Genomic DNA, 25,196 nt, shown 5'->3' on the forward strand with positions numbered 1-25,196 from the left:
GTCATTATTTATTTTGGTTTAAAATTGTCTCAGATTAATAGAAGTCCCTTCAAGCTGGTTTCATCCTTTTGAGATATCCCCACTTATTCATTGAGTACTTCTTACTTTCCACCACAACAAGGTATTGTAGGCTCATCTCACATTTTCCCTTTTCCAATCCTGGAAAATCGTCTTTCTCCAAGGAATGCTAACTGTTTTTAATGGAGTGTGATTTTTAGAAACCAAGTTCTGGGTGCTAAGATGCTCATTGTTCTAGGCATCATTGTTTCTAGGTTCTCTCAGTGTGTGGAGATAGGGTGTGTGTGTGTATACACACATACATATGCACAGGATATTATCACTTCTAACATCTGAGGATATTTCCTTTCAGTCTTTATGGGTTCCCTTTTAGTATGTTCTTGTTTTTCTTCTTATGTAATTAAAATTATATTCTACTCTTGTGGTCTTTTTATTTAAATATTTTGCGTACTCTGACCATTTGTTCAGTTCAGTTTAGTCGCTCAGTCGTATCTGACTCTCTGCGACCCCGTGAACCACAGCACACCAGGGAATTATTCAAAAATTTAAGTGACCACGTAATATCTATTTTAGCCATTTACTAATTTTTGGAAATTTAAATTGTTTTAAATTATCATTGTTGTAATGCTGTGATAGACATTTTAAAACATAAATCTTTACCAAGTGATATTATTGGTCACAATGTAGGCACATGTGGATTTTGCCAGCTTTATCCCTCAAGCTATACTTAGCCTTTTTATTTGAGAGTATTTAGTTTACTACTAAACTCCATCAGCTTTCCTCCCCTTGAAAAGTAGTAGATATGAAGGTTTAGTTGAACACAGTGATGATTATTGTTTTGTTTGCTTTTGTTCTGAGATTACAAAACAGCTTATGGATGATTCTGAGTGCACTTATACCCACATCTTTGTGACTTCCTATGCTTGCCTGTCAATGCTTGTGTCTAGCTGGTTTTGCTTGTTTTGTTTTAGGGTGTGTTTTTTTTTTTTTTTCCATTCATTTCTTGATCTAGTCTGTTTTTAAAAATAATAGAGTGAAATGCCTGCTTCTGAGATTCTCTGTCAGGATGACATGAAAAAATTACTTCAACAGGAAAGGAAAATCAGGTTCTTATAAAGAAAAACAAACCCATTCAGGTAACACTATTATTCCAAACATAAAGTGAAAGCTAGTTTAAATATTAGTGGCATCTTTTGAATACAGTACAACTACATCATTTAGGAATGAATTGTCATTCCTAGTTGGGATTTTTCTTGAGTCATCTGATACTCCAGGATACTTTGTTTTCCAGAATCTAATTTATTTACTCATAATTTTTGAGGGCCTACTATATTCTAGATGTAAAGATAACTTGAAGGTAACTTTATTATTAAGGATTATGTTGGGCTTGATATGTAAGAAACAAAACCTGACTGCAGAGGCATAAGCAAACAGGAGTTTGTTTTTCTGACAGAATAATTCTGGAGGAGGCAGGTAATTACTGGCAGTGTTTTTCCCTCCTCAGCATCTCTTGGTTTTTCCCCTGTGGTCCCAAAGTGGCTGCTGCAGCTTTCGCCATCAAGCATGCATTTCGGGTAGGAAGAAGAGGAAAGGAGTGGTGTCAGCCACATTGATTGATCTTCTTTTACCAGAACAGTAAAAGCTTCTCAGAAAGACCTCTAAAGACTTCTCACATCTCGTTGGCTGGAACTCTGTTACGTTGCCACTTCAGTAGAGCAAGTGAGAGAGGAGGGGACAGGAATGTATTTGCTGGGCAACAGTCATGTGGCATTTGGAGCTTTTAGGAAAAAGAAGCTGCCCCTTGTGGAGGTTGCTAATTATCAGCATTGGTCTCAGCTGGTTTAACCACTGTATAACAGGAGTTAAATAGAGGTCTTAGAGCTGGAAAACCTAGTACACTCCCTCTGCATGGTTTCCTGAGGACACTGAGGCTGACATATAGGCTAATGCTCATGCTCCGTAGTCTGAATAGGCCAGACTAACTACAGGCCAAATAAGTTGGCATTAGCTCTTTCTGCTTCTAATATCAAATCTTCCAGAGCCAGCCAGTAGTGTTACTTTATCTTAGGAGGAAGGCCTATTTTGTCTTTGTTTAGATAATTCCATAAATGGAAATAATCTAGTACTGTACTATTTGGTTTCCCACTTTGTATATAACACAAAGTGTTGAGAAATGGAAAACTTTCTTTTCAGTATCAGTGCATACTACTTTTCCCTAGGTGAATAATTTTGGTTTTGCTAAATTATAGATATGCCTTTTTTTTTTTTAATGGTATCTAGATTTGTTGAAACAGTTGTATCTATGGTAGAGTACAACAGAGTTACAGATATATCATTCTTGGTGCACATGTATGAATAGGGAATATTTAATGATTTTGAGGTAGAGAAAGGCTTTGTAAGCACGACACCAAGGCCAGAAACCACAGAGAAAGGTATTGGTAGATCTGACTACATGAATCAATTAAAAAAGATATCAAAAACAAAGTTATAAGTATATGAAAAAATTATAAAGAAAAAGTTCAGTGTAACATGATTTTACCATGTAATAATGCTGTGTAAAGAGTTTTTACAGATCTCTTAAGAATATCCCAATAAAAATAGTGGGTGAAGCATGTCAACACTCAAAACGTAGAAATTATAAAAGAAAAATTGAAAATTGCCAAAAAATAGATTGTCAATCTTATTAATCAAAGAAATGCAAATTAAAATAATGACATTTCATTTTTTCTTATTAAATTGGAAAGCATTAGAAGATTGATAATCCCCCATGTTGATGGTGGAAGCAGACACTTTCATATACTGTTGTTAAGTATGATTGGCAAAATCACTCTGGAGGGGTATTTGGCAACACTTTAAAAAATTTTAAATGTAAATATATATGTTGACCCAGAAAAATCCACTTATAGCAATTAACCTAAGAAAATAGCAAGTTGGCATATATTTTTGTATAGAGTCTTTACTGCAACATTGTTTAAACGGAGAAAAAAATTTTAAAATGCAAATGACCATCAATAGGGAGCTAGTTAAAATGAATCACAGAAAAGAATTCATTGAAGTTATAAGCAACTATTAACATAATGTTTAGTGTAATAAGTAGACTACAAAATACTGTGCTATAATCTTACTTTTGAGTAAATAGACATCTGTGATCAAAAAAGAGTGATGCCTTTAAAAATATGCTATTATGGAAATGTCTCCAGATTATTTTGTTAACTAGAAAAAAAAGAGGTTTTTGTAATTTCCATTTATGTTTTAAAAGTAAAAGTTAAGCAGCTATATACGTACAAATTTGTGAATATGTATGTTACAGAACTTAAATTGATAGTATTTAAAATACCTATGGGGAAAGACCTCAGATGAGGAATGGGCAAAGGGAGATGTTCAGTGTTTTATTTTTCATGCTTCTGTTTTGCTTTAATTTCCTGCCATGAGAATGAGACTCAGTAGTTGTGGCCCCCAGGCTCTAGAGCATGGGCTCAGTAGTTGTGGCACATGGACTTAGTTGCTCCTCTGTGTTTGGGATCTTCCTCGACCAGGGATCAAACCCTTGTCATCTGCACTGGTATGCGGATTCTTGACCACTGTGCTACCAGGGAAGCCCATAACAAGTTTTCTAGCCCTTTTGATAGAGGCCACTCTACCTGTGGTTCCTACCACACCCAGATCTGGAGAGAGAAGCCCTTCTCTTCTTTAGTTTTTTCTTGGGTCCAGTTTATCGCCTCACACATTTTCCTGAGTTAGATTAATACCCAGTATTAATAAAGAGAGAAGGAGAGAATCCAGGTGCTGTTACTTGGCCTTGAATCCTCCATGTCATTTGTCCACTCTGAGCTCAAAAAATCTGCCCTTGGTGGAACTGAACTGAACTGAGCCCGGAGCATAGCTCTCATTAAGAGAGAGAATGCAGAGAGCTTTAACACAGAGTATTAGAATATTCTTAGTGAAGGAAAATTACTATCTGTAAAAGGACCTTTACAAAGGTAGTGAGCGGCATCTTCATTTTATTTCGCCTGTGGTGCAGTCTATGTAATGTTATCTATTTAGGTAATTTCTGCTGATACATATTCTTTTCTCATGCTAGGTGATTTACTCTTCAAGCAGTCTACTTAAAAAAAAAAAAAAAAGAAAAGAACTCTTTTAAGGTGTGGAGCAGCCCAGTTTGCTCCTGTATTACCAGATTTCCATTTGGGGGTATCATCTAGGTAAACCTTGCATACTGATTCAAATGACTTTACATGCCCTCAGGTTTCCCTTATTAGTGAAAGTCTCAGGTAACCACTGACACTTCATACTACCCCATTAGGAGGGAAGCAGGAGGTTTCTATTGCAGGCCTGATGAACACCCCTGGTACTGAGAGGAAAGAAGAGAAACCCCACTTTGCCCCTGTGGAACGCGTCTGCATGCAAGCGAGGAGGTTACCATGAGTCTAAAAATGATCGCTGGCGTTGCTGGACCCTCGGGTGCAAGTCTTGGCTTGGGCAGTGCTGCTCCTGTGTGCCCTTCACACTCACCTTTGTGAGGAGGGCAGAGTAACATGCGATGCTGAAGCGGCGGAGTTAATCCACGGGCTGAGGAGGACAAAGGCCTTGTCACTTTGCTGGCAGAGAATTCCTCTAAGTGTAGTGTCGCCACCCCGGGAACAGGCCAGTATGTTACTTGCATGATTTACAGGATTGCTGTTCACCTCACTGACTGTTGAAGTTATTCCACGCTTACCAAGCTTATCAAAGATATTTTAGAACCAGCCTACACTACATGGTGGCAAGCCCTGGAGTGCTGTTAGACCAGAGGGAAGGGAGGGCAAAGCGAAAATTCAGGTGACCTTTTATTATGGCTCTAACGAAATGAAGAATTTTTCAGTTGTGGAAATAATCATCTGAGTTTTTGTCAGTATTTTTGAAAGACCCTCCAAGTCAGACTTTTTTCTTTAATACATTTTTTATTTATTTTGGCTTCACCGGGTGTTAGTTATGGCACGCAGGATCTGGAATATTCCAGCTGAGACATGCAAACTCTTAGTTGTGGTGTGTGAGAACCAGTTTCCTGCCCACAGGTTGAACCCAGGCCCCCTCCATCAGGAGCGTGGAGTCTTAGCCACTGGACCTGCAGGGAAACCCCCGAGGCAGACTTTTATTTATTTATTTTTGGCTGTGCTGGGTCTTCACTTGCTGCTCAGGCCTCCCCGCCCCCCCCCCCCCTCCCGCCCCTCTGGTAGGGGAGAGCGGGGCTACTCTGTAATTGCAGTGGGCGGGCTTTGGGGCTCATAGGTTTCAGCAGTTGCAGCACAGGGCTTCGGTAGTTGCGGCTCCTGGGCTCTACAGCGCAGGCTCAGTAGTTGGGGCCCACAGGCTTAGTTGCTCCATGGCATGTGGGATCTTCCTGGACCAGGGATTGAACCCATGTCTCCTGCATTGGCAGGCAAATTCTTTACCACTGAGCCACCAGGGAAGTCCCCCGAGTTTGTTCTTCTTCGTTTGCCATGTTGATGAAGGTCAGACGGTAAAATGCTGGTGTGACAAGTAGGAGGAGTAAATTCTGAGTCAGACTCTGAGACAGGTCATGATGTGTTCCTCCGAGCTGGCCACGGCCCCAGCTCTGGGCAGGGGGCTCATGGGAACTGCTCACTCTGTCACGTGGGTTTTCTTGTCAGCACAGAACCAGGCCAAGCAGCAGCAGTCAGCGTGGTGTACCCCTAAGAAAACTGGTGTTTTCCTTGCATTTAACTGCAGTTTCAGAGAGCAATTATTAGTTAAATCCAGTTTTGGTACTGTCCATGGAAAGGGTTAGGTTCTTGTATTTTCCTAAGAAGCTTTTTTTCTTGTTACAAAAATGATAGCAATCTCAACATTTTGTAGGTACTCCATCCCTTTGCAAAGAACTTAAATTCTCAATAGGAACAGCAAGAACTTTCATTTTGGCCCCCTTTCTCTCCTTCCCAGTCAAAAACCACTTTTCCCCACTCCTTCTAGAAAGCTCCTGGCTTTAGAAAGAACAAGGAGAGAATCCTTTAATGATAACCACTAAGCACCAAATACATTATTGTTTTACATCTGAAGTTTTAGAAACATACAAATGTGATCCAGCCTTGTAAAGTGCTTTGTCAACATCACTGCCACGTTGTTCTTGAGGTGCCTCCGTATAATAGAATTTGTGCAGGCAATTTATCTTCTTGCGCCATTTTTGTGTGTGGCTCTGCACCCTGAGTATGGGCATATTGTATCCATGGCATTCTTGTTGCCCTAATTGGTAACCCAGAAGTTACTTAGACCATTTTTGATTCCCCATTACCTACTTTACCCCCCCATACACACTTTTTATTAGACATAATGCACTGAATAATGGTGAAATATTTCGATGAAGTTAGCTCAGCGTTTGAGAGCACATTGTCTAATATCCCCAGAAATACCCTCCACAGAGCACTTTTTGTTGCTGAAAATCTTGACAGCAAAAATGGTTAAGATACAGATGTTTTCTCTGAGGCTTCTTATCTCCTAAAAAGACACAGGTTGTTCTGACAGGTGAAACAAGCCCGCACAAATATGCAACACTGATCTAATCAGCGGGAACGCTTGCACTGGCCCTGCCTCTCCCCAGCGTCATTAAAAGCTCCCATTACTCTTTTATTAGAGGCTCCCTCTCTTCCTTATCAGATTACAGAATGAACATAACTCATGGCAGTGATTTGATCTCTTGTTAAAGAGGATTACAGCTTTGCATTAACTCGGATTGACACAGTTTATAATTCACTTGTTGATACTCGGGTGGGCGGCATCCCATGTTTGACACCCCCCAGCAGGGCCAAGGGGCAAGGACTCTCATATATCATCATTAAAGACAGCATCCAGCCCGAAGCGAGGGGGCCTGAGGCCTTACTTCTCGAGAAAGGACAGAAGGGACATTCTCAAGTTCAAACCTGACCCTTGGGCCAGAGTTTTGAAAACGACTGAAAAGAAGGCAGTGCTCTTGTTTCCTCTGTATCTCCTGAATCGCTAGTGTTCAGTCTATACACAGTTCTAGAGAATTTGCATTCTCAAATGGAAGCCCTGGTTGCAAGCAGATTCTAGAGAGAGAAAGAGAAAAGCACATTTTCAGGAAGGAGATTGTATATGCTGAACAGATTAAATCTTTCCTCAAAACAGGATTTCTTGACTATAGTTCTCATTTCTGCAGGCAAATTCCCACCATTTCTTTAAAAGACTGTGAATCTTGTTTTTTCCCAAAGAGATGTTTCATGTGCATTAAAGTGAGTGTAGATGTTTCTCTTAAGGAACTATTATTTTTAAGTTTTTGTATTCTATTATTATTGTCTTGTAAAAACATGATATCGTATAGATGCTTTGTTAGTCACAATGAAGTAACATGCAGGTAGGCAGGCAACAGCTCATGTTTTTCGCCTGAATTTAGGTGAGTTGTCCCTACACACTGTGAGTGCATTTCCCACAGAGCCTCTGAGCCTCCTGAGCAGCTTGGGTGGCCAGGATGCACATCATCTCGGTTTTCAAGTGTGTTCATCCTTTGCTCTGATTTATCCACCCTAAGTCTGCCACCCTGTTTCTGATTGGCAGTGAGATGACATAGAATGATAACTTCATATTTCACCTCTTATTACTATTTTTTTTGGTCAAGCGTCGCCGCTTGCAGGATCTTAGTTCCCCGACCAGGGATTGAACCTGGGCCCTTGCAGTGGAAGCCCAGATTCCTAACCACCAGGCCACCAGGGAGCTCCCTCATATTCCACTTATTGAATGTTTACTGTATCTCAGACGCTGTACTAAGCTCTTTACATATATTTTCATCCAGTCCTTATAAGAAACCACTGAAGTGGTTGACATTATCTACATTCTGTGATAAGAATACTGAGGCATAGAGCAATCAAGTAATTTGCCCAAGATAGCCAAGTTCTGAGTAGAGCTGGTTTCTGCATCTGGGAGTGTGGCTCCTGACCCCTGCCCCTGTTCCCGAGACATCAGAAAGCTTTTAGAAATATGTGAGAATGATGTGCTGAAGGGCAGCTTGCTCCTCGCCCCCAACCCCACCACCAGCACACATACGCAGAGCCTTTCTCTTCATTAAAAACTGGTTCAGAGTAAAACGACTTTTTCTTTCTGCTATAGTAAAGATGCTTTTTTTTTCTTTAATTTTATATATTTATTTATTTATGGCGCGCTGGGCCTTCCTTGCTGTGTGTGGGCTTCCTCTCTCTGCGGTGCACGGGCTTCTCATGTGGTAGTTTCTCTGGTTGCAGAAGCTGTAACTGTGTAATACAGCACAGGCTGTAGGCACGTGGGCTTCAGTAGCTCTGAAGCATATGCTTCAGAGTGCCTGACCAGGGATTGAATCCATGTCCCCTGCATTGGCAGGTGAATTCCTAACCTCTGGACCACCAGGGAAATCCCTAAAGATGCTTTCTGTATGGGAAGATTTTGCCTGTCAAGCCATTCACATTTTAGTGTAGATCACTGAATTTCCAGGCCTGTTCTTATGGTCACCCCGTTCTTTAATTACAAAGACCCTAAGCCTCATAATTGGCTTTGAAACCTGGTCCAGTGTATTCAGTCCTTTTGCTCTGACAGTTCTCTTTCTTCTGGTTTCAGGTGCCTGTCACCTACCTTCCTTAGAGACTGTATTTTTCCCCTCTATTAAAAACAAGACATGCTTATGGAAGAAAATTTGGAAAATATAGAAAGGACAAAGGAAAATTCATGTTATCTGCCACTGGGAAAATAATATTATTAATATATTAGTTAATACATACAATAATATAGTAATAATATATTATTAATACTTATTATCTTGCAGAACTTTTTGTGTATATATTTTATAAAGATCTATTTGTATGTTTGAATCCTTTTTATTTTTTTTCCATTTATTTTTATTAGTTGGAGGCTAATTACTTTGCAATATTGTAGTGGCTTTTGCCATACATTGACATGAATCAGCCATGGATTTACATGTGTTCCCCACCCCGATCCCCTCTCCCGCCTCCCTCCCCATCCCATCCCTCTGGGTCTTCCCAGTGCACCAGCCCTGAGCACTTGTCTCATGCATCCCACCTGGGCTGGTGATCTGTTTCACCCTTGATAGTGTACTCGTTTCAATGCTGTTCTCTCAGAACATCCCACCCTCGCCTTCTCCCACGGAGTCCCAAAGTCTATTCTGTACATCTGTGTCTCTTTTTCTGTTTTGCACATAGGGTTATCGTTACCATCTTTTTAAATTCCATATATATGAGTTAGTATACGGTATTGGTCTTTATCTTTCTGGCTTACTTCACTCTGTATAATGGGCTCCAGTTTCATCCATCTCATTAGAACTATGAATCCCTTCTTTTTAAAAAATTTTATTTATCTGGCTATGCCAGGTCTTAGTTGCAGCATGTGGGATCTAGTTCCCTGACCAGGGGTTGAACCCAGGTCTCCTGCATTGGGAGAGTTGAGCCTTACCCACTGGACCACCAGGGAAGTCCCTGAATCCCTTTTCCCAGTTAACTATTATAAGCATTTTAATGGCATATGTTTTTTAAAGGCATCTTAAATAACCTTATAATATTCTATTATGGAGTATTTATTCTTGGACATTTAGGTTATTTCTGATTGTTTTTATTTCTCTTTAGGGTAATGCTGCAGTGAGCATATTCATATAGAAACCCATGTTCTAAGGTTTGCTTGTATCTTTAGAATAGCTTCTGAAGAGTAGCAGGGTAATTTCTGGACCAAAGGCATAAAGGTTTAAAAAATTTTTAATTGAAGGATAGTTTATTTTCAGTTTTCTGGTGTATAGTAAAATGATTCATCCATATTTTCTAATGGTTCATAATGGGTTGTACTAATTTCTCTCCCCAGTACCCTCCTCCTGAGGTTCATATCATTTACAACTTTGCCGATATGAGAGTTCACTGCAGTGACGCTTTACTGAGGCCCTACATGGCACTAGGCACTGGGCTAAGTATCTAACGTTTATTTTCTCATTTAATGATAACCTTGAAGAGGATGTATGTTTATTAATCATTTATATTTCTGTTTTTAATCCTTTGTCCATTTTTTCCCTTTGGGTTTAATTTTTCTCTGCAGTTTGTATGAATTCTGTATGTGATGATTATATACCATATTTCCTATTTTTGTAGATTTCTCCCTTTTTGCTTACCTGTTGGTATTAATGACTTTTATTGGTCGTATATAAATTTTACTTTTTATGTGATCCAACACGTAAGTTCTTTGTGGTGTTTTTCATTGCTTTTATGCCTTGGCATGGGTTCCTCAGGTAGCTTAGTGGTAAAGAACCTGCCTGCCAATGCAGGAGACGTGGGTTTGATCCCTGGGTCAGGAAGTCCCCTGGAGAAGGAAATAGCAACCCACTCACAGTACTCTTGCCTTTAAAATCCCATGGACCGAGGAGCCTGGTAGGCTACAGCCCATGGAGTCACAAGGAGTCGGACACGACTGAGCCACTTCACTTCACTTCACTTCCAGTATTCTTGCCTGGGAAATCCCTTGGACAAGAGTAGCCCGCTGGGCTACAGCCCATAGGGTCGCAAAGAGTCCAACACAACTAAAGCGACTAAGTTCACATATACTTGCTTAGGCCTTCCTCTAAGACCGGCTGTTAGCTATTTGTCTGATTTCTTTTCTTATTTTTCATCTGCTTGGACGTTATTGTCATATATTGTCCAGTGGTCTCTACACTCCACTCCTGCTGCTTCTTTGTGAGCCCAGAATTTTTTTTTTCCTACTTCCTGGTGTTTCACTTTCACTATGACACCAACAGCCTCTTAACCACAGTCTGGTCTAATTATTTCTGTGTGTCTTTGCCAGATTACACCTTCCTGAAATGTCACTTAGAACATACCATTCCTGGTAGCCTACCAAATAAAATCTGAACCTGCCACCAAGGCCTGCGGTGACTTTGCTCTGCCCCCTTTCTCTGCTTGTCGCCTGGTTCGGTGTGCACCCTCTTGTGCTGTCCTGCTGGCCCCCGAGGTCCCGGGACCCCCTCCCTCCTCGGAGTACCTCCTCACCCCACCTCACGTCCCCTGTCCCACCTCTGTCCCTGCTGCAGGGTCCATGGTCCTTGGTCCACACCGGCCTTTCCAGAGGGACTTTGCGGATTCTCCACCACCCGCTGAGTGGGGGCTTTTTCGTCCTCAAACCCCTAGTTTATTTGTTTCTCTAGTAGTACTTAATATACTTCACAAAAGCATTTATTAGGGTTTTTTTTTTCTTGCTAAGAATGCTTAATTTATAAGTCAAAATTGTATGCATAAGTTTACTATCATCCCATGTTGGGTATTATCAAGGTTTTATGCTCATGCATTTGGATTAATATATTTTGATTCCAATTGAATGCTGCCTTACTTACTATAAGGGCTTCCCTGATAGCTCAGTTGGTAAAGAATCCACCTGCAATGTAGGAGACCCCAGTTCAATTCCTGGGTCGTCAAGATCCACTGGAGAAAGGATAGGCTACCCACTCCATGATTCTTGGGCTTCCCTTGTGGCTCAGCTGGTAAAGAAACCGCCTACAATGCAGGAGACCTGGGTTCAACCCCTGGGTTGGGGAAATCCCTTGGAGAAGGGAAAGGCTACCCACTCCAGTATTCTGGCCTGGAGAATTCCACAGATTGTATAGTCCATGGGGTCGCAAAGAATCGGACACCACTGAGGGACTTTCACTTTTCACTTAGTTACTGTATAGCATGTATACAGTAGCTATAAAACTGTAGCCCAAGTTTTATTTGTAAAACAAGCCAGGTCTTTTCCCAGTTGATGTCAGCCTTCCTTAGGCTAGAGAGCTGACTCCAGATCCTTGACCACCTGTTCTGCCCCAGCTCACAGGCAGGATCACAATGTGACCTTGAAGAAATCTTCTCTTTGGACTTCTGTTGTTGTTCAGTCGTATCCGACTCTTTGCGACCTCATGGACTGCAGCACACCCAGGCTTTCCTGTCCTTCACCGTCTCCTGGAGCTTTGTAAGGTGAAAATAGTCCTTCTTGCTCATCAGATTCTTTTTTAAAAAACATTTATGTATTTTTTTATTTTATCGTTTATTTTTAGCTATGCTGGGTATTTGTTCCTACGCTTGGACTTTCTCTGCACATCATCTTGTGATGTGCAGGCTTCCTGTTGCAGTGGCTTCTCTTGTGGAGCTCGGGCTCTAAAGGGTGAGCTCTGTAATTGCGGCACATGGGCTTAGTTGCTCCACAGCATGTGAAGTCTTCCTGGACCAGGGATCGAACCCCTGTCCCCTGCATTGGCAAGCAGGTTCTTAACCACTAGACCACTAGGGAAGTCCTCATTAGAGAATGAAGTGTTCTTTGTAATTTTTTGTTTCTGAAAGGACTGTTTTGATGATACCTGTACAAATAGTTAAACAAAATTTATGTTTTCACACATGTACGTACTATGTCATTGTCCCTTTGCCTGCAAGGCAGACATACCCATTTTTGTGTACACCTGAGAAGAATTGGCTATAGGCCTCCTGTCTGAAATGCCTTGAAAGGCCTTCAGCTTGAGTCTATTGCTTGTAAGTAATTTGCTGGTAAGATTATTTTTGCAAACAGTCCTGTAAGATAGATGAACAAACTTTTTTGCCTCCTTTACTGAGATTGCTCCATATTATCTAACTCTTAACTCTAATATAAAGATCTTCATTGACCCCTATAAACCCATCATAGGTAAGTTGAAAATACAGTAAATCTGCTGACATCACGGCTGACCCTTGCCCACCTTAGAGATGCCCAGGACACTTCGGTAGCCTACAGTTAGGCAGAGTCATCCAACGCAAAGGCCTGTTTCATAATAAAGTGACGTGTCGATCATATCACTAATCGAATACTGTACTGCAGGTGGACGGCAGAAGGGCTGTCTGGGCACAGAGTGCTGTGTGTCGCTTGTCCACTGTCACCATCACAAGGGGGTCCCCCGCTTTGCCAGCCCAGGAAGAGAGAGGTCACAGTTCAGAATTCGAAGTACAGCTTCTACTAAACGCACGTTGCATTCACACTGTTGTCAAGTTGAAAGATCTTTGAGTCGAGCATCTTTTTCTTTTTAATGACTGTGCGGGCTTCTCCTCACGGCGGCTCCTCTTGCCGCGGAGCGTGGGCTCCGGACGAGCAGGCTGCGTGTGCAGCATGTAGGCTTGGTAGCTGCAGCTCCCGGGCGCTGGAGCACGGGCTCAGCAGTTGTGGCACACGGGTGGAGCTGCTCCAGAGCCTGGTCTCCCCAGGCCAGGGGTCGAACCCCCGTGTCCCCTGCACTGGTAGGTGGCCTCTCCACCACGGAGCCTCCAGGGAAGCCCTGGTCAAGCGTTGGGGACCGTCCTCACTTTGCTCTGTTCCCCCAGCACCCCCTGCCCCCGGCCAGTTCACCAGCAGCGTGGGCCCTGATCCTCTGCGGGCTTTGTCTCCACACAAGAACGTTGCGCTGCCCAAGGGCCAGCTCCAAGCTTTGTTCTTTGCTCTTGGCCAAGCTGGAAAAGCCCAGAAATACAGAGTCCAGCCCTGGGACTTCATTCTTTACCTCGAGAGTTTTGGAGGTCGTTTTACTTAGGCTGAGCCTTGGGAAAAGGTCACAAGTCTACACCACAGACATGTGTCTATGAAGGTCTTCTCCTGCCCATCTTGGCTGTGATAACCATACTGGGTGTGGTTTCTGGTGGCCCTTCTACAAATTACTAGTTACCATGGAAACAGAGTGTGTGGACAGGGCCCTAGGTTGATCAATTCTCATTGTAGGTCAGGTTTTTTGGTTTTTTTTTTTGGACTACTCTCAGGATTTTGTTTGGTTTAAGAAGAAAACAGCTCTGGAATGGCTCCTGTATGTGCATTAACAAGGCGTAATAGTCCCCGGTTTCCTTTTGTTATTTTTAGTGTTGGTTTTAAGTGTCAAGCCAAAAAAAGGATATTTAGATAAAGGGCATCGCCTGAGTGTACTTTCAGTTCCAGGTGCTGGGGAGCAGGCATCTGTAATGGGAAGCTATTACTAACTACCCTGGAAATGAGGTCTTGAATGAGCCATAACCACACCTTGTGTTTTATCCATTGTCTCCCTCTGGGGAGCAGAACACTTTATAAACATTAACTCTTTTACCCTCTGGGCACCTCCACTTAAAAGGTAAATAAGACTGAAGGCTCTTTCCTCTCCAATACAGATGAGGAAACATCAGTCGGGAGAGGGAGATTACTGGCTGGAGGCAGGGGAGGCATTTGCAGCCCAGAGTGTTGGGCATGTCGTCCCCCGCCCCCGCAGTGGACCCCAACGCCATGGTGGCCTCTGACACCCAGGAGCTGCCCCGCGAGGTTCCCCTTCCTGCCTCTCAGAGGCTGGTGGGGGTTGGGCCCTTTGTCCTGTGTGGAATGTGAAATGCAGCAAAGAGGACCAATTGTTCCTCACTGCTTTGTGCTCCTTTATAAGAAAGAAGAAATCAATACACATTTTCTCCTGCACGCACTTGGCAGCGCTCAGCCTCCCTGTCCGCCTCTCCATCCTGCAGGGGAGGCACAGCCGTGCAACACAGCGGGCTCCCCAGCTTCCAGGGGCAGAAACGCAAACTACTTATTTTGTACAGAGCAGTCAGGCTTTTAAAAACCAGCCCTGTAACCAGCTGAGGTCATCAGACTGCTGACTTCAGTGACTGGCTGGTGAACCCAGGCGCTTGCATGGGGAGGTGGCCCCAGGGCAGATACCTAGAAGCTCCGGACCCCTGGGCACTCCCCCTGGGGAAGGTTTCCCTGGCAGGTGGCTAGGAGAAACCTTTTTCCAAATTTCTTTCTTGATACACCGGAGAGAGGGGCAAGTTCTTTGAAGGAAGACATTAAAAACTAAACAATATTGACAGATGGAGGGCATCAGTTTGCATTTTGTCATTTACTGTAAATTGTCCAAACAAGACCCTTTAAGTAGGGATCTTATAGAGCTGAGACAGGTATCTTGTAGATTTTACTTTTTAATCAGAAAATGTGGTGTTGATCCCTATAACTTTGTAGCTTCCTGCCATTAAACAGTTAAGTGTGGGACATGACTAACAAAGGTAGTTTGTTTTTTAAAATTTTTTTGAAATATAGTTGATTTGCAGTGTTTGAGGTATACAGCAAAGTGATTCAGGTGTGTGTGTGTGTGTGTGTGTATGAAAAAACACATTTATCTCTTTTTCGTATTCATTTCCACCGTAGGTTATTGTAAGGCACTGAATATAGTTCCCTGTGTACACAGTAGGTCCTTGCCGTTTGCCTGCTTTGTATATACTGGTGTGTGTCTGTTAATCCCAAACTCCTAGCTTCTCCTCCCACCCCTTCCCCCTCTGGTAAGGATAAGTTTGTTCTCTACGTTTGTGGGTCTATTTCTGTTTTGTAAACAGGCCCCTCTGTATCGTATGTTCAGATTCCACATGTAGATACTGTGTGCGGTTTAACAAAGGTCGTTTAGGGGCAGAGCAGCCTCGTGGGGCCTGGTGAGGTCCGCAGTCAGGTCCCTGGGTGCAGTGCTCCCTTCACACCCAGGAGCTCGCTGGGGCTGCGAGTGTGGATGGTTTACCAGGGAAAGGGAGGGGGGCGGAGAACAGGACCCAGGGAAGGGCGGTGGGGGGAAGGGAAAAGGAGGGCAGAGCGGGAGCAGACACAGAGGGTTTCCCCCTGGGCGGGCGGGCGGCTCCTGCCCCCAGGACCCTGCGGGACCTTTGTGTCCTGCGGGCTGAGCTGAACCCAGGGCTCCGTGTCCCGAGCTGCTTTTATGTTCGGATAAAAAAAGTCGCTGCTTTTATGTTCCGATCAGGACTAGGTTTTTTTGGTCAAGTCAGTCCTTCAGATTAGCACCGGCAGTAATGGAATGCCTTGCTGAAACTCCGGGTTGACCACAGACATCTTCGCTTATTCCTGTGTGTTTTGACCCCCTCGGAGTAGCTGTGAGAAGGATCTGAGAAAAGGATCACACACCGCCCCCCACCCAGGCCCTGGGTCCTTGGGCAGAGGTCTTGATAGGGATACAAATGTAACTCAGTGTCAGCCTCCCCTTCCTGCGGCTGGAGGAGGTGATTCACATCCAAGCAGTGAAGCATCCCCGTGGCTTTTAACAGGCGCTGTCAGAGGGGCTGCCGTTTGAACGAGGAGCTTCATCTTCCTGAAGCCAGCAGTCACAACGCCGTAAACACAACACCGGCCAACTCTATTGCCAGGGTCGCGGGGGCCTGACGTTAATATTAAACATCTCCAGCAAGGCAGAGCGCTCCCCAGCCCAGACACAGAATCAAAGTAAATAAAAATAAAGAGAAAACCCCACTAAAAGCAGTGAGATGATTTGTCGTCCTTCCTCTGTGAGGCCATTTGTCTTCTCTCGCATCAAATCTGTTATAAAACAGTCAAACTGTGAAAGTGGAAATCATCCCAGGAATATGGAATATTAACGCACAGGAGAGGAGGCGACATCCCTTTTGTTGAGTGGTCCTTCCTCACCCTCCGGCCCCACCTCTTCTTTTTAGCAAGTCCCACCAAGGTAAATTATATTTCTATAAAAGAATTTGAAAGACTTGAAACTAGTGGTAGAATGATGGAAGTTTGAAGTGTTTTGCTTCCTTGTTTAAGGGGAGTGAATTTGTAACTGACATGAGAACAAGGAGGGAACACGGGTGGGGAGAAAGCCCCGCAGACTCACCCCTCGCATCCTTTCACCCATCCTTCCCCCTTCAGTTCCTTTGTCTGGGACCTGAACCTGTGTCTTTGAACATTTATAAATCTCGAGTCTGATCTTTAGGAGACAGGCCAGAGGTCACATGTCACCATCTGTAATTTAAAGCTGTGGGGCTAAAAGCATTTGCAGAGGTTTGAAGGACCCGGTTCTGACCTGACCAAAGGAGCGAATTGGAACAGACCTTCCAGAGTCTCCTTCAAGCACCGGGGAGGATGGTGAGGAGAGCAGAGGTGACGGGTAATTTACGGCCAGTGTGCTGGAGCCGCGCTAGTCGCCTGGTCCAGAGAAGTGCGTCGTGTGCTGCCACCTCCCGGCAGGTCTGGGCAGCTGCGGTGAGCTGTCCTGTAGCTTATGGAGCGTTCAGCCTGGTTCTGAAGGGAGGTTTGCCCTGTGTCCAGTTGTAGGTAATTGGTGAGAGGTAAGGGTATTCTCTGAGTTACTGTTACTCTGCTCACTTGACCCTGTTAAGAAACAGCCCTCGGTAAGAGAAGGTTGCTTTTTCCCTCTTTTCACCTTTCTTGGCTTTTTCTGTGTATTATTTTTGGCATGCAGTTGTGCTGGCATTTCAGGGGAGAAGCCACTCTGTTGCTGGGGATGCTGGGAGGAGAGGGAGGGCGTTAAGTGCTGACCTATTGGCTTTACCCAGGAACTCTGAGTTTTCTACTCTGGTGATCTTTTTACATCACCCTGAGTGGTACTCCCTCCTTACAAGATGCACTTCTGTGCCTTCACTGGCATTGCCTTCCTCACTGTCCAGGCTTCCTGACAGACAAAGTCTCGGCTGGGGGCTCTGCCCCACCCCAATCCACCGCTGTGTGCGCACACGGCCCCCCCACCCCCAATCCCACCGCTGCGTGCACACAGCCCCCCACCCCCGATCCCACCGCTGTGTGTGCACATGGCCCCCCACCCCCGATCCCACCGCTGTGTGTGCACACGGCCCCTGGGGCCCGGGGCAGCCACCTGCTGTCTGAATTCACACAGTTCCCCCTCTTAGGCCATAGAACCAGTTCTCAGACATCTTTCTCTCACCTGTAAAGTCTCTGATACAGAGGAGAATGGATTTGGGTGAGAAGAAGCAGGAGGAATGAAAGATGCAGGAAGGTCCATCTTGTCTGTAGTGTCTGGGGAACAGACCCTAGCAGCTGCGTTAGGAGGACCCCTTGGTTTGAGGCCAAGTGACCATTGGCAAGACAGCTTTTTTCAGTTGGCATGTGGAATGCCCTGGGCCTGCCTGCAGACAGAACAGAGAGACTGGAAGCTCCGTGAGGGCAGGAAAGGACGTGCTGAAGACAGAGGTGACGACAGAGCCTACCCTGCACGCCTGGGCCTCCTGGACCATCCAGACCCGTGAGGTGGGCTCAGAGGGTGCAGACACTGACTCGGGCCCCTGAAGGGCTCAGAGGGGTCCTGCCAGGCTGGCAGGAGAAGCCCAGCCTTGTTATAGTGGGACAGAGTGTTTGTTTCCACCTGGAAAAGACCAGACTTAGTTAGGAGAAGACAGCAGTAGTTGAAATGCTGCCCCAGGGAATAGCTGTCCCTTCGGCTTTAGATGGCCAGACCATGGGTGGGAGTCCCACAGTGGCAGAGGGGGGCCCAGCCGGAGGAAGAGTGTTCCCACATCTTCAAATGGAGTGGGTTGTCCCAACAGAGTGACTCCACATGATCACCTTCCCAGCCTAGCCTCTGCCATGTCATTCCTGTTTTGATAATCCTGCAAAAACCTAACAGATAGGCATTCACATGTATGTTGTGAATCTGTTATACCTGTGTGTTACACTCTGAGGCCAAGGAACCATCCTCACCTGATACAGGTTTATAAGCTTCCACAGCACTAACAAGTAAAATGTTTTTGAAACACAAACATAAACAAAATCCTGCATCAGTAACATCACCAATAATTATTAAAAGCACATCTGCCGTCAGCAACCACGGTGGTTAATGTGAGTTTCTGCTCCGGCCGTGTCTGTCCTGACAACGATTCGGGTTCAGTGAAGGTTCTGCTGGACAGGAGCACTATTGCGATCAGAGCCTAGACTCACGTTCCCTTTGTGCACTTCATCATCCTTGGATTCGCAAGTGTGTGTCTAAGACATGGAGCCCCGCAGAAGCACGCGCACAGGCCCTTCGGTGTGCAGGGCCGAGGAGGGGATTACCAGGGAGGGTGGGCCCTCGTGGACGCATCTTAAATATATAAGGAGGAACCCCCCTGCCTCACCCCCAGTGAAGCAACTGATGAGCAGTCTCAAATTAATCAAGAACAAATTCTGCATACAGTTTTAATCAGGAAGGCAGCGGTTATCTCCACTGGCACCTTGGGAAGAATGGCTGGAGTCCCGGCATGTCGTACTTGCCGGGACCAGGAGGTACTTTTGGAGGTTGTGCGGGTTTCTTCAGGGTGCAGTGCCCTGGCTGCTTTCTCCTCTGCCTGCTTTTAAGGCCACAGGGCCAGGTGGGTGTAGCTTGGAGGTGTCCGGGCCGGAAGAGGAGAATCGGGTGTCTGGGGTGTGGCCAGCGCAAGCTCCTTTGGTCCCAGATGCTGCGAGCTCCTGGCCTCATTGACCGCACCCCTGCCCAGATCTCTGTGGGCTCAGATGCGCCTCTGTCCCGGGTTGTGCCACAGTCAGCGAGGAGTGCGTGCGGCTGGGCTGCACCTTGACACACGTCCACCCCCGTTTGATTTAGGGCCCCCTTGAGCCTTGCCCACCACTCAAGGGATAGCATCTCACAGCCAGCTTGACTGGGCACACTTGGGTCTCTTCACATCACATAATAAATAGGCTGAGTTCTAGTACACACACACATACACACACACACACATACATTCTGTCTTTATGGAAAATGGCTGCTAATCCATGATCATTTTTTTCCAGAAACAGGTTTTATGATAATATAGTAAAAATATTAAATTAGAAAATGCCTCACTAAGGGTTATAAAACCTTACTACACTAGAGATAGGTAATTATCCCCTCTACAGCCTAAATGACAGTTTAAAAGAAATAAAAATGTTAGTGCTCATTACTTGCTTTTGTAGGTTGCAATAAAGGGTAAGTTAAATTTTAATTCAAGGAAGAGCCCCTGCTATCGACCTTCTACCTTAGGTCCAAGTCCTGTTAATTACTCTGTGGGTTATTCTCCTGCATGATACCCCCATTAATACATTTCCTACAGTGGACGTTCCCACTGGCCATTGAGGCCGAGAGTGTGGGGGGCAGGGTAACAAAGGGGGGAAGGCATTTCAGCTTAGTAATTCAAATCTGGACTCTTAATGTGGTAGGGAGCAGGAATTATGTATTAAGGAAAAAAAACTTCATTATGCATAGCCTTAAGGGGACCTCAAGTATTAAACTACTCGCTTACCCTGGAGAATCGGATGGAGACAAGGTTAACCTGAAGGATTGATAGTTCAGCTTCTCTGCGTGGCTAAATCCTGGTTGAGAGAGATGCTGGGGCCGGGGTGGGGCAGGCTCTGCAGCAGACGGCGGGCTGGCCCTCTGTCCCAGCATGGCTTTTCCTTTCCCAGTTGTGTCTTTGGTTTTGTTTCCTGGCTCTGGGAGGGGACCCGCGTGTGCCCTGTTTCCTTCCAGGTCCTCTGCCCTCCCTGAGCCCTGACCCAGGGCTGAGCACTCGCCTGGGTTGGGGGCACCGCTCAGAACCCACCCCACTCCCACCTCAGTCTTCCTTCTGTGCCACGCAGACATCTTCCCCGGGAAAGGAGCCGCAGGGAGTTGGCAGGAATCAATTTCCAGCTCTTTCCTGCAGCGGTCCTGGCCAAGCGGAGTTGCAGGTTTCCCTCCTCCCTTGCCTTTCACAGTTGTCCTCACTGGACACGAAGCCCCTCCTTGCCCCGGAGTGGGGGAACCTCACAAAAGGAGCAGTCAACATATCAGGGCAGGGATTGCGACCCACCGGGACCCGGGACCAGGTAACAGCCCTGACGGGCAGGTGGCTCCCAGGTCTTTATTCTCAGCAGGATTGCAGGAGAACCTAATTGAGTTGTCAGCTGATAGATCATTAAAACTAATTTTTGGTGGGAGATCACTCTGAGATTAGGGGGAAACGGCGGTTAATTCAGCAGGAATTAGAAGAACTGAGTGTCGTTGCTGTAACAAAACTCTCCCTTTCCCACATCTACTTGTTTTCATGGCAAGGTTTCTCATCACTGATGGCTACAAAAGCTAAAAAGTAGGATAGAATCGCTGCTGAACCTCCTTTCATTCTAGTGATAAATAATATTCATCCCTGGAATGGGAATGGAGGGGGAAGCCTCATGCATATCATTAAGAGATAATTTCCAGTAACATTTTACACAAATTAAAAATTTACCAAAATTATACCAAACTTTATTATATTGTTATCGTATATATCAGTTGTATCCTAATAATAATTACAGTGATAACACAGTCCAGAAGTATAATTTTTCAAAATTAACTTAGAGCTTTATGGTCCCAAGAAATTAAAATATTTTTGTTTCAACTTTTTAAATTTCAAAAAGTGCATCAATTTGCATCCTTATTTTTGTGGCTAAAAAGTATCATAGAGTAATCAATAAAAGACTTTCAAGCATAAATCAATTATATTAAGACAAAAACCTATAGGGAAAAATCAAATGGAAATCCAAGTTTAAGAAGAAAAGGATGCTGTAAAATTTCCAAGTTAACAAGTTTGTTTACGTGTTATTTAAATGAGCGGTGATGGATATCAGATCAGTGTGGCACATAGGTTCCATGGGGTGTATTACAAATGGGATGCAAGAGTTTTATTTTAAAAGTTAGTATGCACAATTTTCTGATAATTATATCCTTTGTGCCTATTACATTTATCGAGAAAAATTTTATGTCAATTTAAAAATATGTAAAAAGAAAAAAAAAAAATATGCGCAGGGGCTGCAGGATTTTGGAGAGTTGTGTTAGGGGCTGTGCAGAGAGGCTGAGGACCAGACCACAGACCCCACCTTCATGGCCGTGTTTTTCCCACCTCCGCCCCAGGCAGGGCCTCTGCAGGGAAGAAGGGCCGGGAGCTGAGCTGAGCCGCTGGATTTTGGAGGTCTTCATCCTGATCATGCTCTTAGACCCCAGGAGGGTCAGCTTTGTCTATCTGTAGAGCCTTTAGAGTCGGGGCTGAGGGTCGTGGACAATGGGTAGGAGATGGGAACAGAAAAGTCACTGAGAAGTCTGTCGCCACCTTCTTGGTGAGAGATGGTAGGCTCTGAAATGAAGGTGCCTGGAGCAGCAGGGATGTCTGAGATACTTTGAGGGTGAAAACAGTCCCTCATTGGTGGTTGTGGGTGAAGGAGGACTTGGAATTGAAATTGCTTGGGGATTCTCAGGTGGGAATAATCCCTGACTTGTATTTTTTCTCTCTTTGCTGTAAAAAATATTTTAAGAATCCAGACCACTCTGCTGTCCAGGTTGCTTTGCCATGAACAGCTGCATATGTTTGTCTGCCTTGCCCACCTGAGTGTGAAATGATGTTCTATCAAAACACGGGTTTCAGCATCTCCCTCTCTGCTCCTGACACGTGAACCTGCTGCGGGCAGTGACTGCCGCGTAGCCCTAGTAGTTCACTGATGTCGCGGCATGGAAAGGAAGCATTTGCTTAGTGGTAATGATGGGTCTGGCGCGGGCAAGCCTGGAAGGAGTGATCATGAAGGGCTCTGTGGCGATGTGCCTTCACAGCCTTAAAGCCACACCATCCTCTTTGTCATGACGACCCTCCCCTTAAAACCGTTTAATTTCTTTGCGGAAATGGCCAGAGAGACTTGCACTTATTGGCAGGTAGGCAGGCCATTGCGTGAGCAAGTCATGCCTGGGCAGGGCAGGGCTGTCTTCTGTGTGATGGAGCCGGTGATTTAGAAGCCACTGCCTCCGGAAGGGGGCTGCCTGCCTGTCATTTGCATGTGGTCCGAAGCCGCCTGCCCCCTTGAGCACACGTGCGGGGCTGAGCCGGGCAGATGTGTATCGCTCAGGAACAAAAGAGACCCTGCAGCTCCCAGCGAACCGCAGCCTTTGTCGTTGGCCCAGGGACGCCATGGTCAACTGAGGGTACAGGCAGGTTCTTGCCATAACATTCCTATAATAATATGGGAGACCCACTGTTTTCTGGCCACACTTTCCCTGCCTGCCTCATGGTCCCCAGCATGACAAGGTTAGTTTACATTCACTGCTTCAGTGGTTCTTTCTTTAAGACTTTTCCCGGTTTTAAAAGTTTCAATATGCTATTTCTGTTGCTGGGGTTTCTAATTAGAGAACCTCTGTTGGGCTTCCCAGGTGGCTCTGATGGTAGAGAATCTGCCTGCAATGCAGGAGACTTGGGTTCAGTCCGGGTCGGGAAGATCTCCTGGAGAAGGGGACGGCTACCCACTCCAGTATTCTTGCCCGGAGAATTCCATGGACAGAGGAGCTTGGTGGGCTGCCGTTCTCGGGGTCTCAAAGAGTCGGACATGACTGAGCGACCAACACTTCGCTGTTGGTACCCAGAACTGTAGCAGGGTGAATTCAAACAGACTCGTGAGATTTTGTGTCGAAATGTGGCTGGACCAGTAATAGCTGTCTGAAGCATGGGGAGTTTTTTGCTCTTCAGTTTGAAAATCAGATTTGCTCATGATGACTCTCAGGTAATGAGAGCACTTCTACCAGCCAGCCTGTCAAGGATGGCAGGTTTTGGCTTTTGACAACATAAACAGAGTGAGCGTAGCTTTCTCCCAAGGTCATTTACTCACTGGTCTGTGACCTCTGCCCTGCGCCTGCCCTCCTTCCCTGAGGGTACAGGTTTGGTCCCTGCCCCACTGTGGTGTGACCCGCCTGGAGGCTCGTGGCTCCTCGCGTCTCTGCAGGGAGACCCGGCCCTCCTCCCAGGGAAGAGTTCTGGGGTCCCTGGGGCCCAGGGCCCTCGACCACCCTGCTGGGCGGTGGCAAAAGCACAAGTGACAGGTCATTTATTCATTTTCAAGGACCCAAGACCCTGGCATTTAGGGTTGTTTTTTGTTTTAACATCAAACCCAAATTTAGAAATAAATTAACCAATCAAATTACTTATTCGACGGAGGACAGTGGAAGAGCGGGGTTCAGGGAAGGGCCCCTGTGGCCGAGCAGCTGCATGTGTGCTGGTAATTGGAATCTTGTTGCTGGGTCATTTTCATTGTTTTTCAAGTACTGCCAAGTCCAGGAAAATGTATGAAAACTAAATTATATCCCCTACATCCCATGTCTGATTGAATCCTCCTCGTGTGGCAGTCTCATACATCCTATTAAAATATTCAGTCTTGTTGTCTTACTTGAAGAGCCTGTCTGTAAAGGGCAAACTTATAGAAAACTGGTTCCCTGGAGATAGGGTATCCAGCCACACCGGACTATTTACATATTCTGCTGTTTGGCCGCTTCCAGGTTCTTCCCCTCCTCTGTGTTTGTGAAGAAGAGCTGTGGGATGCATTTTTAATTACGCAGCTGTGTTTTCAATTGAAGACTCAGATTGGGGTGTTTCCCAGCTTCTGGGTTCTTTTCTAACCTTGAAAAGTTAAACCAATGCGTTAACCAGTTTGTTTCATTTGTCTTCCAGGACAGAGCTGTATCGATCCCTTTTTGGCCAACTCAATCCCCGTGATGACGGCCATGGGGCCTGACGGTGCCCGTCTTTCCAGTTCGAGGCCTGAGACGGGGCCACTGCACACCCTGTCCTGGTGGAGGAAGCTGTGGGCTGTAATCCTGGGAATGTGCGGGGTCCAGAACATGGCCTGAGGCGGCCCAGGAAGCCTGTCCCCACGGTGCTTCTGGAACAAAGGACACGCCCCCCACTCCCCACCCAACGGCCTTGAACCACCACAAATAAAGAGTATTTTTACTGTTGCATCAGCCACACGTGATTCCTTCAGCAGCACCAAGTGAGTGATGTCAGCTCCCGCAGGGCGGCAGGCTCTTTGTTTCCCCAGCCCAGTGGCCTTCTCTCACAATATAAAACTTCACAGAAGGGGGACTTCCCCAGGAGTCCAGTGGTTAAGACTTCGCCTTCCAATGCAGGGGTCGTGGGTTCGATCCCTGGTGAGGGAACTTCAGTCCCACATGCCTCAGGGTACAGTCAAACATTCTAAAAAATAAACGAACCCAGGATTTTAAAAAAAACAACTTCACGGAAGGAGTAACTGCGGGGCAGACACCACTCAGGTAGGTGATGTTCAGCGGTCAACTGCGGCTCGGAGGGGCAGGCACACCCGCCCCCGAAGCCTGTCAGCCGGGCCCCGTGGAGTGTTTGTCTGTCATTCTCAACAGCAATCTGACTTCCTTGTTTCCTCTTTTCACCCATGAAGGTTCTTTCTGAGCCTTTTCCGTTCTCACCATTCCTAAATCACTTTATTAAGATCAGCTCTGGTGTAAATCCAGCAGGAGGAAGTGATTCACTTGTTTTTCCTCCAAAGGTCAAAAGCTGAAAGTTAAATCCCCATAAGGGGGATTTATTGGCCTGCTGTGGTCAGTATGCAGTGAGATGATCTTGCATAACTAATGT

At 45.5% G+C, this 25,196-nt stretch overlaps 1 protein-coding gene across 3 annotated transcripts in view; it reads left to right on the forward strand.

Moving 5' to 3' along the window:
• AATF (apoptosis antagonizing transcription factor) overlaps positions 1 to 24,547 on the forward strand; it is a 102,483-nt gene extending 77,936 nt beyond the window's left edge. Inside the window, exons 12-13 of one of the 3 annotated variants that reach the window (XR_006341166.1) lie at positions 1,523 to 1,737; positions 24,255 to 24,384. Coding sequence is in view for 1 of the 3 variants with exons in the window: in XM_043902929.1 (XP_043758864.1) it covers positions 24,255 to 24,318 (64 nt within the window). In the remaining 2 variants the exon portion in view is untranslated. Of the gene's footprint in view, positions 1 to 1,522; positions 1,738 to 9,861; positions 9,965 to 24,254 lie in introns of all 3 variants that reach the window. The other 2 variants (XR_006341167.1, XM_043902929.1) reach the window with 2 other exon arrangements.
• Positions 24,548 to 25,196: the final 649 nt, after the last annotated feature.

Source organism: Cervus elaphus, chromosome 5 (assembly GCF_910594005.1).
Source record: "Cervus elaphus chromosome 5, mCerEla1.1, whole genome shotgun sequence".
NCBI classification, from domain to species: Eukaryota; Metazoa; Chordata; class Mammalia; order Artiodactyla; family Cervidae; genus Cervus; species Cervus elaphus.